The 14,385-nt window shown below is 40.8% G+C and overlaps 2 protein-coding genes across 2 annotated transcripts in view; both read left to right on the top strand.

Annotated features, from left to right (window-relative positions):
* The window catches only part of LOC122555119, a 212,980-nt gene extending 202,321 nt beyond the window's left edge, over positions 1-10,659 (top strand). The window contains exons 11-13 of the mRNA XM_043700821.1: positions 2,322-2,395; positions 10,001-10,509; positions 10,604-10,659. Of these exons, the coding sequence (XP_043556756.1) occupies positions 2,322-2,395; positions 10,001-10,509; positions 10,604-10,659 (639 nt within the window). The remainder of the gene's footprint in view (positions 1-2,321; positions 2,396-10,000; positions 10,510-10,603) is intronic.
* Positions 10,660-10,769: 110 nt separating this feature from the next.
* LOC122554457 (IQ domain-containing protein M-like) overlaps positions 10,770-14,385 on the top strand; it is a 161,922-nt gene continuing 158,306 nt past the window's right edge. The window contains exon 1 of the mRNA XM_043699525.1: positions 10,770-10,970. Within this exon, the coding sequence (XP_043555460.1) occupies positions 10,785-10,970 (186 nt within the window). The 5' untranslated portion in view covers positions 10,770-10,784. The remainder of the gene's footprint in view (positions 10,971-14,385) is intronic.

Genomic DNA, 14,385 nt, shown 5'->3' with positions numbered 1-14,385 from the left:
TGAAATCCGAGTCTCCGAAACGTCGATTCTCCTGTTCCCTGGATGCTGCCTGACCTGCTGCGCTTTTCCAGCAACACATTTCTATCTTTATTTTATGCCAGTGTTCTCTAATTGGTTGGATGCGTGAGATTTCCCAGATTGGTTGTGAGTTGCGCTTGGTATTCCTCTCTTTGGTCAAGCTGTTTTAGAACTGAAAAATTGATCTTCTTCTTAAACTCTTAAACTGTTCAACTTTGTGATGTCTTGGTGACAGGTAACTGTTCATCATCATTCAAGTAAATTGATAACCGGTCCAGCAGGCATCAATATCCCTCTTGGTTGGAATGCTACAGATAGTTCTTTGATCTGAACAATGGGCGGCACGGTGGCACAGTGGTTAGCACTGCTGCCTCACAGCACCAGAGACCCGGGTTCAATTCCCGCCTCAGGTGACTGACTGTGTGGAGTTTGCACATTCTTCCCGTGTCTGCGTGGGTTTCCTCCAGGTGCTCCGGTTTCCTCCCACAGTCCAAAGATGTGCAGGTTAGGTGAATTGGCCATGCTAAATTGCCCATAGTGTTAGGTAAGGGGTAAAGGTAGGGGTATGGGTGGGTTGCGCTTCGGCGGGTCGGTGTGGACTTGTTGGGCCGAAGGGCCTACTTCCACACTGTAAGTAATCTAATCTAATATTCCCAAATGCTTTTTGTGATGGAAGAGCCCCTAAATCACCAGAGATTCCGTGCCCATTTACAATAGATGCAATTTACACCAGGACTGAAGAGAGGAAGAATGGGCAGAGGTGATTTATACACATACCAGGAAGGCCATTTGAACTCAGTGCTAACTTCAAACAAATTTGATTTTGTTGGAGTGAAGTCCATTTTCCAACACAGTGTAACTTATATTTGTTAACAATTAGAAATAAATGTGCAGAAAACGTGGATAATGTCTGTGAAACTCTCAAGCTGTCATTATTTAAATCCTTTGCTTCAAACTTTGTAAAGAAATAACCACCTACTGTGACTTTGAGATGAAAAAGAAGCAGTGTTTATGATTTCAGTGGCTCTGTATTGACATCAATATGAGGGTATAATTAGGAATGATTTTACTCAGCCTGTTCAGTCACAGTATGATACATTTCTGGAGCAGATGTGATGCGACTTGAAATCATCTCAGTGGGGTGCCTATAGGTTCACAGTTTGAAAGTTTCACGAGGCTTTAAAATGATTACCTGATATTAATGTGGGGTTATGAATAGAAATGTCACTTTTTACAAGGATTGATTTTATTGAATTAATTTCTGTCCTTTTATAATATAGTGAAGTCTGCAATAGATGCTTACAACTTCATTGCATCTCAGCATAGTGTTTGGGGCTCTGTGTATAGTGTATACTGAGTGAGTTGGCATGAAGAGAGCAAGGGAAAATGGAATGCCATACATTGGCATAACTCAGTACCAAGTTGATATAGATGTAATACAGTGAGAAGGAGTCATTGGCATTATAGTTAGCAAATTGAGCTGAAAAGGGGCCTAATGAGTAGGTGGATGGTTAGATTGACATGGATTATATAAGACGTCATAGAAGTGGTGGAGGGGACTATATTTGAAAAGATTAAACATTAAACCAAAACGTTTAAACAAGCTATTTCCCACAAACATAGCAACCAATTAGCCTTTGTTTGGGGGCCTTCTTGTGGTGCAATGGTAGTGTCCTTGCCTCTGAGTCAGGAAACTCAGAGGTTCAAGTCTTACTTGCTCCAGGTATGTATGTACTAACATTGCTCAACATGTTGATTTAAATAATTTCCAGAACTCTAATAAAAGGGGGTTCTCTTGTGACACAGTGGTAGTGTCCCTACTCCTAAACCAGCCAGGCCCAGGTTCAAGTCCCACCTGCTCCAGCCATATGTACTAACATGTCTGAACAGGTTGATTAGAAAAAAAAGTTCAACATTTATTTGGGGGCCGTCTTGTGATAAAGTGGTGGTGCCTGTAACCTTGGACTGGAAGATCTGGGTTCAAGTCCCACATGTTCCAGTGGTGTATAATAACATCTCAGAATGAATTGATTAGGAAAAATAGGTTATTTTAAGAAAAAATAGCATTTATTTGGGGATTGGTGGGGGAGGGGGGGAGGTTGGTCACTTATGGCACAAGTGGTAAGGCCCTACCCCCTGGACAGTGTAGTCTAGGTTCAAGTCGCACCTGCTCTAGAACTGTGTAGTAACATCACTGAACAGGGTGATTAGAAAAAATAGCTATATTTTTAAAAATACACTAGAATTTATTTTCACATATTGGGTAAAATAATCCAAAACTTCATACTTCTCATTATTTTCAGGGGGCATCAGTAGAAGGTATTCCTGAAAAAACACTGTGGAAAGATGCTGCAGTGGCAAGCCCAGAAAGTCCAAAGTAAGTTTTTTTGTATAATCTTGAATCTTCAGTTCATGGTGACAACTTGATTATTTAGTTCAGGCACTGATAAATCAACATCTAAGTGTTAGTATACAGTTGGCATTTATAGGTTTATGAGACCTGTTAAAGAAACAATGTTATTTTGTTTCTATCTAATGTAAATGCTATATATGTTGTCTGTCTTCTAATATACTTCTACAATGTTAACCTTTACATGATGCTTTGCTTAAGATTGTAGCTACATAGTATGTACATTATGACATTAGTTCATCGGAGGCCTGGACTAGTGACTTGATAATGAGAGTTTTAATCCATATAGACGTTGAGTATTTAGAAGATTTGTAGCTCAGGTTGAGGTTCTGGACGTAGGTTTGCTCGCTGAGTTGGAAGGTTCGTTTTCAGATGTTTCATCACCGTACCTGGTAACATCTTCAGTGAGCCTCCAAATGAAGCACTAGTGGTGTAGCTCACTTTCTATTTATATGTTTGAGTTTCCTCAGGTTGATATTGTCATTTCATGTGGTGACATCATGTCCTATGATGCTTTCATTTCCTGTTCTTTTTCTCAGGGGGTGGTAAATGGGATCCAAGTCAATGTGTTTGTTGATAGAGTTCCCCTGAATATTTAGATTCGATGAGTTAAATACATCTGCAACTTTATTTGTTCAGTTGTGGAATGCAGCCTTTATGAGCAAAGGCACCATTTATTGTCCATCCTAATTATGCTTGAAAGGCTGACTGTGAGCCACCTTCTTGAGCTGCTGCAGTCCATGTCGTGTAGGTACACCAACAGTCCTTTTAAGGAGGAAGTTCCAGAACTTTAGCCCTACAGCAATAAACTGTGATAAAAGACCAAGTCAGGATTGTGTGACCTGGAGGGCATGATGCATCTGCTTCCCTTGAGCTACACTTTTGCAGAGGCTGCCAGTTATTGAAGCAGCCTTGGCAAGATGCTGCCATACATCTTGTAGTGATGCCATGATGTGCCAGTGGTGGAAGGAGTGCATGATCAAGGTGATGAATTGGACATCAGTCAAGCAGGCTTCTTTGGCATGGAAGATTGTAGTAAGCTTCTCAAGACTCATTGGAGTTAAAATCATCCATGTGAATGGGAAATATTTCATCACACTAAAAAGCTACTTGATGACGAGGCTTAAAATTGGAAAAACTGAAGTGCAAAAACACCATCTATGACACTGCTGGCTGAGTGCTACTTCATCAATGTGATCAAAGCAGCAATTGTTTGGCTGCAAGGCTCTCTCCAGTCAAGAATACTACTAGATGGATGGAAGTTGCTGAGTAAGTTAATGCTGTCCGACCCTTAGTACAACCCTCAAAGCTGATGAAGAAATTTTCCAAGCTGTGCAATGTTGGTAAAGTTAACTCGTTTGTTTTGTGTGATTAGTAGAGGATATTGGTACAGCATAACATGGGTGAATTTCCAGTACTAATGTTCCTTTTTCCAACTTAAGTACCTTCTTAACATCTTCACAAAGGGCTGGATATAATTGGTCACAGCTCTTGAAACTGGTCTGCTATGCTGAAATCCATTGGCTTATGATTAGAAGAGCATCTACAAATTATGAACATGAACCTGTTAAACCAAGTGAAGAAAGGCAGGTCCTAGCCCTCACTGAAACTCATTAAGGCCCCAGTTTTAAAGGGAGCAGGTGGACACGAAACCCAAGGCAGGTAGTACATCTGAGTCGTCTAGGCTAATGGAGGCCCATTTGTGCTTAATGGCCAGGCTTGTTGCCATAACTTTCAATGAATTGAGTTCCTTGGCTGTTGGGTGAGAGTGAAAGTTCATGGGAAGGCCAATGTTGCATGGGCTGACACTGAATAATCATGCAAGTGGTAATAGGTTGACCAGGAGTTTGAGCAATGAGGATGCTGAGGCCTGTATTGGGACAGTGACAGAGGAGGGAGGTGACAGAATTCATCATGAACATTCCTGCTCCTACTGGTCCACAAAGAAATCTAAATAGCTCAACTAAAAACAAAATGCTTACTTCCTGATCCTTTTGTTGGTCAGAACATCGTCCTTATGGTAAAGCTGACTCTGATCTCTTCTTTAGGCCTTGGGCTCAAAATGTGGAGCGGATCCCAACAATGCCACTGTGTTGAGATCAGAATTCTTAAAGCAGAGCTTTGCTGCTTTGTTACATGTCAGTTTGCCTTCTCAAAGGACAAATTAATATTCAGATCTGCCAGCAAGGCAGCAGAATTGGAGTCCGTCCCCTCAATTCATCTGACTTTTGCTAAATGTCTCCAAGGTGATGGAGTAAAATTTTGGAGCTATATTGTTGTACTTTTCTTTTATTATGACTTGGTCCACTTAGTTATTCATTCGTTCCCTCACACAGGTACAAATTGCAGCACAGGGCATTACCATATCTTATCAGGCTGAGCTCTATTTTAAGAAATGTCTCCTTATAAAATATATGCTTCCCCTCTTCCACACGCTGTCTATTCAGAGGATCTGTTTGAGCCCAAAGCATTAAGTGCAACAACCTTATTATGTGTCACCTGTTCCTATATTGGCAAGCACCAGTCCTGATAGATCTCTTTTAAATAGCATAGGAGAAAGGGTTCCTTTCGATGAATTGGTGAAACATAGAAGCATATGAGTGAGGATTTGGAAATGGATTTGGAAGAATAACCTGTTATTCAGAATGATAACTCAAATGATTGCCAACTCAAGATGTTGCGTTCACTGGTTTACAATTTCACAATTAGTTCCTTGATCCAACATCCTGTCAGATTTTCCAGGTTCACATCCATCTATCAGTACAATCAGAGCTCACTTAACAAATAGAGTTATGCTGCATTCATCCTTTTTATCCTGTTCAATCTTTACCCTGTAAATACTTTTGAAATGTGAATCCATTATTTATATTTAGAGATATCACAAAAGCATTGTGTCTAATTCATCCAAACGATGGCTGGTTAGCGCAGAACGCTTTGGCCAGAATTTTATTGGTGTACCACAGGTTCCATCGCTGGGATCAAATCCATGCATCTAAATGATAGGAACAGACAGAGAATCTTACTGGCAGTGACCAAGTAAGAGGTCACTCCTGTGACCATTGTATAATTATGTCTGGTAGCTCTGCAGGCTTGGCAACGCTACCAAGAGCTTCCAGAAAGGAATTTCCGTTTGTCCCTCCCCCAACCAAAGAATCTACTGGGAGACTGCCCTGGCGTGCCTTCTGACACAGATGAGGGCTAGATATTTTTAGTCAACCTGTTCAGACTTGTTCCGACACACCTCTGGAGCAGGTGGGAGCTGAACCAGAGTCTCTCGCCCAGTGTAAGGACATTACCAATGTATCACTAGAGCCCTGGGAATGGGGGCTATTCAAGGCTGGTTAAATGTCAGCAGAAAACTGAGTAAAATGGTCATGATTTGGTTAGGTAAGTGAATTCATTGGCTGCCCACATGCAGTTGTTGAACGGAAGAGCCAGTGTTGTTCTTGCCCATGATGCCAGCAAGTTGTGGGACTTCCCTTCTACTGCCTTTCATAATGTTTACTTACCTACCGGCCTCCCAGCACACCTCCAGAGGCCTCTCCAGTTCATAGCGATAATCTTTAACATTCCTGGCATTGATGTGAAGGTTTTTATTGCTTGTTTGCTACTTTTCACCGATGGGAATCCCAATGATTTTCTTGATGCTTTCTTAATGTTATATGTCTCAGCTCCTAAGCCTTTCTGCAGTTTGAATCCGTTCTGAAAAACTTACCTTTGTTTGAAAATGCTCTTGTGTTGTCGACAAAGGTAAATGTTTCCTTCCTGCATAAATCCTTCAACCACCAGTTGAAACAAAATATTGTACTGTCCTACAGTCAGATCTTCCACCGATGATGGGTGAAGCTCTTACTTCTTCAGCAGAAGTGTTTGAGGTGGATTCTATGCATCAGCTGGCAGGATTTGCATACGAACATTAGTGTCCTTGAAGCGACTAACCACCCCAGCTTCAAGGTCATCTGAAAGCAACTCCCCTGGGCTAGTCTCATGCTTAGGGTGCCTGAGTTTGACTGCCAAAACTAATCATCTTTGCCCAGTTCAAAGAAAGCACTCAAATGAGATGAGGACAAAGAAGCACTTCAAAGAGTCCCTGAAAGTGTCGCTTAAGAAATGCAACATAAAGATCAATGTCTGGGGGACCCTCATTCAGAAGAAACTGACTTGGAGGAACCTTCTGTATGAAGGGACATGATTCTATAAGAACACCTGTTGGCAAAATGAAACAGAGCAAAGGGAAGTACTGAAGGGGAACCAGAGAAAGGAGTGATCTCAAGGCCAAGGGCTACTCCTGGAAGCACACCTGCTAAATGTGGGATGGTAAATGATGCTCTAGAAACTGGTTCACCAGCCACAAATGACCCACCAAACCCATGACCAGTGAAGAGGAATTCTTGTTAGTGAATGATTGTCGATGCCGATGCCCTTGCTCCTAAACTCAGCAATTAAGCAGCAATAGAGTTCCTGTACATGAACAGACTTCTTGATCATGATCGTCAATGGTCCCTCCAAGCTGAGGCTGATGTCTGTCAGGGTAAATGAGCCTTCAGATGTCAGGTGGGCCTGATTTCGGATCCACAAGGTTTTCTGCAGTGGGGACATGGTGTTTAGGGAAATGGGACTTGCAGCCCGGCTTGGCTTCTGCTTCTCTTGCTGATGCTGTTGCACCCCATAGCTGATGTGGCCCATGCCTTAACAGATCAGCAGATGCTTTGCCAAGTGGTCAGCAGCTCCCTGTCACTAATGTCAATGCCTCTGTGTGTTAGGATGACCGTGAGTGTATCCTTGTACGTTTTCCTTTTGCTGCCTTTTTGGCATTGGCCAGTGGAGAGCTGGGAGACTATAATCTGCAAACAGAAGCAATTTAGCAGACACAATGGCTCATCCATGGGAACAGGTCTTAAATGCTGGTTGAAGCAACCTCATTGTGGATTGCTTGCATTGATCAAGTGGTCCTTCCATTTGATTCTCCAGTTTCGAGGTAGGCACCACTGTTGGAAGCTCTCCAAGACCCTAATGCAGCATCTAAATTTTGCAATAGTAGTGGAGTATGGTCCACAAAACAGCTTTATAGATCAGGAATTTGGTGGCTTCTAAGGCTTTTCTTGTCAAAGGCACACTGTCTTGGAGCTGAGAGTACTGATTTCCAACAGCCACAACCATCCCCCTACGTGCCAGACATGACTCCAACCAATAGAGAGTTTTCCTTCCTCATTCCCAATTAAACTTTGATTCCAATTTTGCTAAGGGGGGCTTCTTGATGGCACACTTAATCAAATGCAGCTTCGGTGTCAAGTGCTGTCACTCACCTCACCTCTGAAATTCAGCTCTTTTGTCCATGTTTGAATCAAGGCTGTAATGAGCTTAGGGGCTGAGTCCCAGTGTGGGGTTTACAGAACCATGTGTATAGTTGACTGCACCCTGCACCACTGAGGATCCTGCTATCATGGCAAATTGTCTGGTTCTCTCTCCCTACTACTCTTTGGCTGGAGGGAAGACTATGAAGTTTCTTTTCTTCTAGAGATAACAGAAAAACTGAGTATTACTCAGAATGCTCAAAATTTCAGTATTAACTGGAAATGCTAGAAATAGATCAGAGAGCATATCTGGAGAAAGAAACAAAGTTAATGGTTCCGGTTATTGTTCTTGCTCAAAACTTGGGCATGGTTAAAATGCAATAGTTTCTGAGCAAGTGAATGGCAGGTGTGATATGAGAAACAGCAAAAGGGAAGGTCCATAATACTTTCAAAGGCAGGAGAGATCAATTGACAGAAGAGTTGGTAGGCCAAAGGGAGTGGTAATGGACCAAGAAACAAGAGAGTGTCCAGAGAAGACGTCATTGACAGAATGATGAACAGTTGCTGTCCAAAGGCAAAACCAAGAGCAAAATGAAATAATGCGACGTCTGTAAAGAAACAGTTCTCTATCATAAGTACTATGGCAACAAGAACGGGAATTCTGTGGTGAATGGTTCACCTTCTAACTCTCTAAAGGGTGTGAACTGATAAGGGGCAGTTCAAGGTTTTGTTGGAATTCTCTCCGCTAGCTGGGCTCAATAAGTGTCTAACAGCATACAAGAAGCTCAACAGCATCTGGAACAGTACAGCTTACATAATCGGCACCTCATTGACCACCTTTCTTTGGCAGCCTTTTCCAGACCTGTGACCTCCATCACCTACAGACAGAAGATGCATGAAAACATTATCATCTGTGTGTTCCACTCCTCGTCTCGCCCCATCCTGACTTGTAACTATATCACTGTTCTTTCACAGTTGCTGGTATGCCTACACCAGATGGACTGCAGTGGTTTAGGAATGGCCTTAATATTACCTTCTTAAAATGAGTGAGGGATGGGAAAGTATGCTGGCCTTGCCATTGATGCTCACCTTCTATGAGACAATGTAAGAAGGTAAACAGGTCGTCCAGAGGCGTTTGTTTGTTCATGGGATGTGAGTGTCACTGATAATGCCAACATTTTTTGTCAGTTGCTAATTGCATTTGAGCAGGTTATGACCTGAAACTGTTGAAATCAACGTTGAATCCAAAAGGCTATAAAGTTCCTAATCAAAAGATTAGGTAATGTTCTTTGGATTACATACATAGACTTTGTGGTTTAATTAATGCATTAATGGATGTTGAATTGTTGTTAATTTCATCTCCACCCATCTGGAAGAATTCCCTGGCATAAGAATTTCGAGGAACACTGACCTCGACAGCCACTAACATGTCCCTCCTCATCATTAATTGTGAAATTGCAAGTCAGACTGAAGCCTCCTTGTTGAAAAGTGACATTACATACAACTCCTGATAGAGATTAAGCTCGGAGATGTCCTTGCAACAGACACTTACTTTACAGCACCTTGATAATAAGACCCCTGCTCCTCCCTCTGCACACTGTCTCCCTGTTCCGCTGCCTGTGATCTCTTTCCATGTCATACTGCAGCCCAAGAGAGATGGCAGTCTTAGTCCACATAAATTCACTTACAGGAACCTCTGACCTCATTGTTAGTCTGTAGCATCACTTCCTTGAAAATTTCAAAAAAGGAAAAATCTTCTGATAACACAACACAAATTCAAAAGTCTGAATTATCATTTGGACTCATACGGTTAGCCCTTCATATAGTACTGGTAGGAGTTGCACACGTCGACTTAGAGTGATTTCGGGAGGGCGTTTATAGCATCTATATGGCCAAAGATGGCAGATAGTGCATCAAAATGAGTTGATCTGTCCAATTTTAAGCTCCTGGTGCACACAAAGCATATGCTGGATACATATGTCGACGTGACCTTGCCGTTTATGTACAGTAAATCATGGAGTGAATGCATTCACCAGTGAGTTACGGCAGTTTGAATCCACAGTATTTTCTTCTTTGTGACTATAGGTTGTGACCTCACCATAACTTTTCCAGCAAGGTGCGTGTACCACAATAATATTTCAACTTTGTTTTTTACAGAATTGGACTCAACGAAACTAAAATAGATTTGTGAACCTATTTTATTTTAGCTGATAGTGTCTTCATTAATGAGATTTTGTTACTTTATCACATTTCTGTTCATGTGAAAAACCTTTTGTAGGTCACAGAGAAGCGAGCCTGAACAGGTTGACCAGCCTACTGGTAGTTCGTATCCTTTGTTGTCTCTTGACAAGGTTCAACAAGAAATTAAAAGACTCCACATGGAAAAAGATCCCAGAAATCAATTCTCAGATTACTGTCCGGATTCAAGAATCGATGAAGTGCAAAATGCAAATATATTGATAGAACAGAAGTGTTTTGACAGTACTGACATATACTTACTGGAGTCTGAAGTAGGTGCTGAACCATTTTGCGATTGTAAAAAGACTGATTTCATATCTGTTGAGATTCTAGGTCAATTAGAAGACACATGTAAAGCAACTAGAGGGCAGGTCACTACTATTGAAAGTTCTTCTGACACCCAGAGTTTGATTTACCAAAACAGTGACGGGCCTATCAAACACAAACTTGACAGAAGCATTAATGTTGGATTAGAATTTAATGACAGTGTCATATCTACAGTCACGACTGGAAACAAGCCAATGCAAGATGGTAATATGGAGAAGAGAGGTAAAAATGGAACTTGGATCTCATCTATTCATGGAGGAGAAAACAGCCTTGGAGTTAGTCAGAATGACTATACCCATTTTCAATCATATCAAAGTGGTAAAGCATTTAAAGAGCATATTCCAGAGATTTCGTGCAATGAAGATTACTTAACATTTACATCTGAGGCAGAACAATATCCATTGATCATGCATCAAGATCAGGATATGTTTTTCCCCTTGCTGAAATTAATTGATTTACCTGACTGTTCCAGGTCCAATTTTGATTACCAACAAACAATGCAAACTATTCAAATGACAGTTTTAGGACATCGTCTACCCCTAAAGGTTCCTCCAAAAGTGGAAGTTAAAAAATATCCTAAACTGGCATATGATATCATAAAAAGACCTGAATTGCCAGCACACGCTAAGAAACCATCTAAAGTAGGACGACCGCTGGCCTTGTATTTTCAACCGAAAGACAAAGTAAGGATTCATTTTCTTTCTACGAATAAAAGCGTTATCTCATTAAACAATCAAACAAAAGTTGATGTTTTCAATAAATTATTTAGTTCTGGCTCTTTTCTCTTTACATATAAATTTCATAGAATCTAAGAATTGTTATGCACAGAAGGGGACTAATCAGCTCCTAATGTTCACCCCAGCTCTCCAAACAAGCACTATAACTTAGTGCTAATCTTGTGCCTTTTCCTCATTCCTCTGTTTATTATTTCTTTGCAGATAATCATCAAATGCCTTTTTCAGTACCTCAGCTGAACTTACTGAAACGACTTGCTGTGTGACAACTGTTTTCTCCCATTACACTTGCTCCTTTTGAAAACACCTTAAATCTCTGCCCTTTCATTTTTGATTCTATTGCAAGTTGGAATTGTGTCTCCCTGTCTATTCAGTCAAGGCCCCTCATGATTTTGGAAACTTCTATCAGATCTCCTCTCGTCCTTTCCTTCTCCCAGGAAAAAGTCCCAACATCTAAACTTCTCCAATATATTGATGGCATCGAGGTCGAATGGTTAGCGCTTCTGCCTCACAGTGCCTGGGACCTGGGTTCAATTCCCACCTTGGGTGACTGTGTAGAGTTTGCACGATCTCCTTGTGTCTGTCTGGGTGCTCTAGTTTCTCCCACAATCCAAAAAATATGCAGGTTAGGTGAATTGGCCATGTTCAATTGCCCATAATGTTCAGGGATGTATAGGCTAGGTGTATTAGTCTGGGGTAAATGCAGAGGAATGGGTGAGTTACTCTTTGGAGGGTCAATGTGGACTTGTTGGGCCAAAGGGCTTGTTTCCACACTGTAGGAATCCTAATATGTCTTTATAACTGATGTTTCTCATGTCTGGCACCATTCTCATAATCCTTTTCTGCATTCTGTTTCATATGTTAACATTCTTTCTAAGGTTTGGTGCCCAGAACTTTACACAGTAGTCCAGTTAATTTTTAACAAGTGTCTTATACAAGTATGTTTTACCAACTGCTTTCTCTACCTGTCTTGCCACCTGTAATGACTTACGTACATATACACCCAGGTCCCTCTGCTCTTCCACCTGCTTCAGAATTGTACGCCTTATTTACACTGTCTCTCTACGCCTTACACATGTCCACATGAAGTTTATCTGCCACCTCTCAGCCTATCCCACATTAAGTCCCTTTGGAGTTCTACTTTATCCTCCTCACAGTTGACAGTGCTTCAAGTTTTTCCACCACCTGCAATCAGCATTTAGCTCTGTGCACCAGGTTCTCAATCAAACAAGTTGTCCCAATACAGACTGCTGGGGACCTTAACTTAAAACCTTTTTCCAGTCTGAAAAGAACCCATTAACAATTACTCTTTTTCCCTATTTCTCAGCCAATTTTGTATCCATATTGCTATGGTCCTTTGTATTTCATGAGCTATAACTTTACTTACATTTCTGTAATGTGGCATTGCATCAGATGAATTTTGCAAGTCAATGTACTCTATAGCACTATCCTCAGCAAGCCTCTCTTCAAAAAATTCCAAGTTAGTTTAACATCGTTTTCCCTTAAGAGATGCAATCTGGCTCTTCATAATGAAGCCATGTTTTTGCATTACTCTTTCAACCATCTGTAAAATCCTGCTCTATCCGGTTTTCAGAGGGTGGATTATGAGTAATAGTTGTTAGACTTAGCATTGGATTTTCTCTCAGTTTCAGCAGTGATGGTAATTCACACTAGTGGCTCCTACATCATATATTCAGGAGAGTACTTACACTATTCCTCTGTAACCTTATTATGCAATAGTGTAATTGAAAAAGCTTAACAAAGGTTGTGTTTGGTACCAGATTTCATGTGGGATTTAACTGGCTCTTCATCCATATATGTATGCTGCAAATTGCAAATCAAAGGGATTTTCATTGTGTTGATTAAAATAGCTGAGGTCTCACCTGATCCTTGCAAAACTCCACTGGTCATAGTCTGCCAACTTCCAAAATACCTCCTATATCCTTATTCTTTATATTCTGTCCAGTAATGAATCCTTATTCATCCTAATATATTACCCCCAACTCCATGAGATATACAATGACCTTTTGAATGCCTTTTGCAATGACCTTCTGAATGCCCCAACTAGATATCTCCTCAAAAAACCCAAGTAAATTTGTCAGGTTGAACGTTTTTTTAGCAAGACCATATTGATTGTCTCTGAACTGTACTTTGATTTTCTCAGTGCATTATGTATTTAGATTTCCTTAATAACAGTTTCCAGCATTTTCCTTATGACTGAGATCAGGCGAACTAGTCTGTTGACTTCTGGCGTTTCTCTTTAATCCTTTTTTGAATACTGGTCTTATGTTTGAAAGCTTCCTATCTGGTGGGATTATTCTAAAATCCAGGGGTTTTGAAAATCAAGAACAATCATGCATTCATTACCTCTGCTGCATCTTCTTTTAGAATCCTAGGCCATCAGGTGATATGTTGGATTTTAAGCACTTAATTGTTATTAGTATTTTTCCCTCTGTTTATATTAGATTAGATTCCTTACAGTATGGAAACAGGCTCTTTGGCCCAACAAGTCCACACCGACCCTCCGAAGGGTAACCCACCCAGATCCATACCCCTACCCTATATTTACCCCTGACTTGGCAATTTAGCATGGCCAATTCACCTGACCTGCACACCTTTGGACTGTGGGAGGAAACTGGAGCACTCGGAGGAAACCCACACTACACAGGGAGAAAGTGCAAACTCCACAGAGACAGTCGCCTGAGACAGGAATCAAACCTGGGTCCCTGGCGCTGTGAGGCAGCAGTGCTAGCCACTGAGTCACCATGCCACCTCTTAGTTATCTTAAGGACGTTATTTGAAATAGCCCTTGGAAACCCTATATTCATGGTGTATAACTTGTCGTCTTCTGTCAAAACAGACAAAAAAAAATTAGTTCAATATCTTTACCATTTTGTCATTCTTCTGGATTTCTCCTGCCTCTCTTATGTGACCAAAGTTTATTTAGTTTCTCCCTTTTTTACATACCTATATATACTTGTAAAAACTCCCAAACTATTTTCATATATCTGTTTAGTTTTCTCCCATCCTTTTTTCCATTTTTATAAACTGTTTGTTTGCCCTTTGCTGATTTCTAAAATACTTCATATTATAAGAGTTGCACATATTCTGAGTAAGTATAATGTGTGTGATTTATTCAAATTTTAATATCATTTGTTTGAGAGTTTGGATTAGAACGAGTGTTACTTTTCACCTGTAAAGGGTTTTAATGATTAACTTGTAAGTATTTCTGTAGCCATGGCAATTTATTTTAAAGACAGCCTAAAAGAGAGAGTTTGTGGAGGCTAATGGGAATTTATTTACGTTGGGAGAGTTTTTTAATGAGTGTTTGAAGTAAACAGTCATGCATTCAGATTCCAGTTTA

Source organism: Chiloscyllium plagiosum, chromosome 1 (assembly GCF_004010195.1).
Source record: "Chiloscyllium plagiosum isolate BGI_BamShark_2017 chromosome 1, ASM401019v2, whole genome shotgun sequence".
Taxonomy (NCBI): domain Eukaryota; kingdom Metazoa; phylum Chordata; class Chondrichthyes; order Orectolobiformes; family Hemiscylliidae; genus Chiloscyllium; species Chiloscyllium plagiosum.
This window is presented reverse-complemented; position numbering and strand designations above follow the sequence as displayed.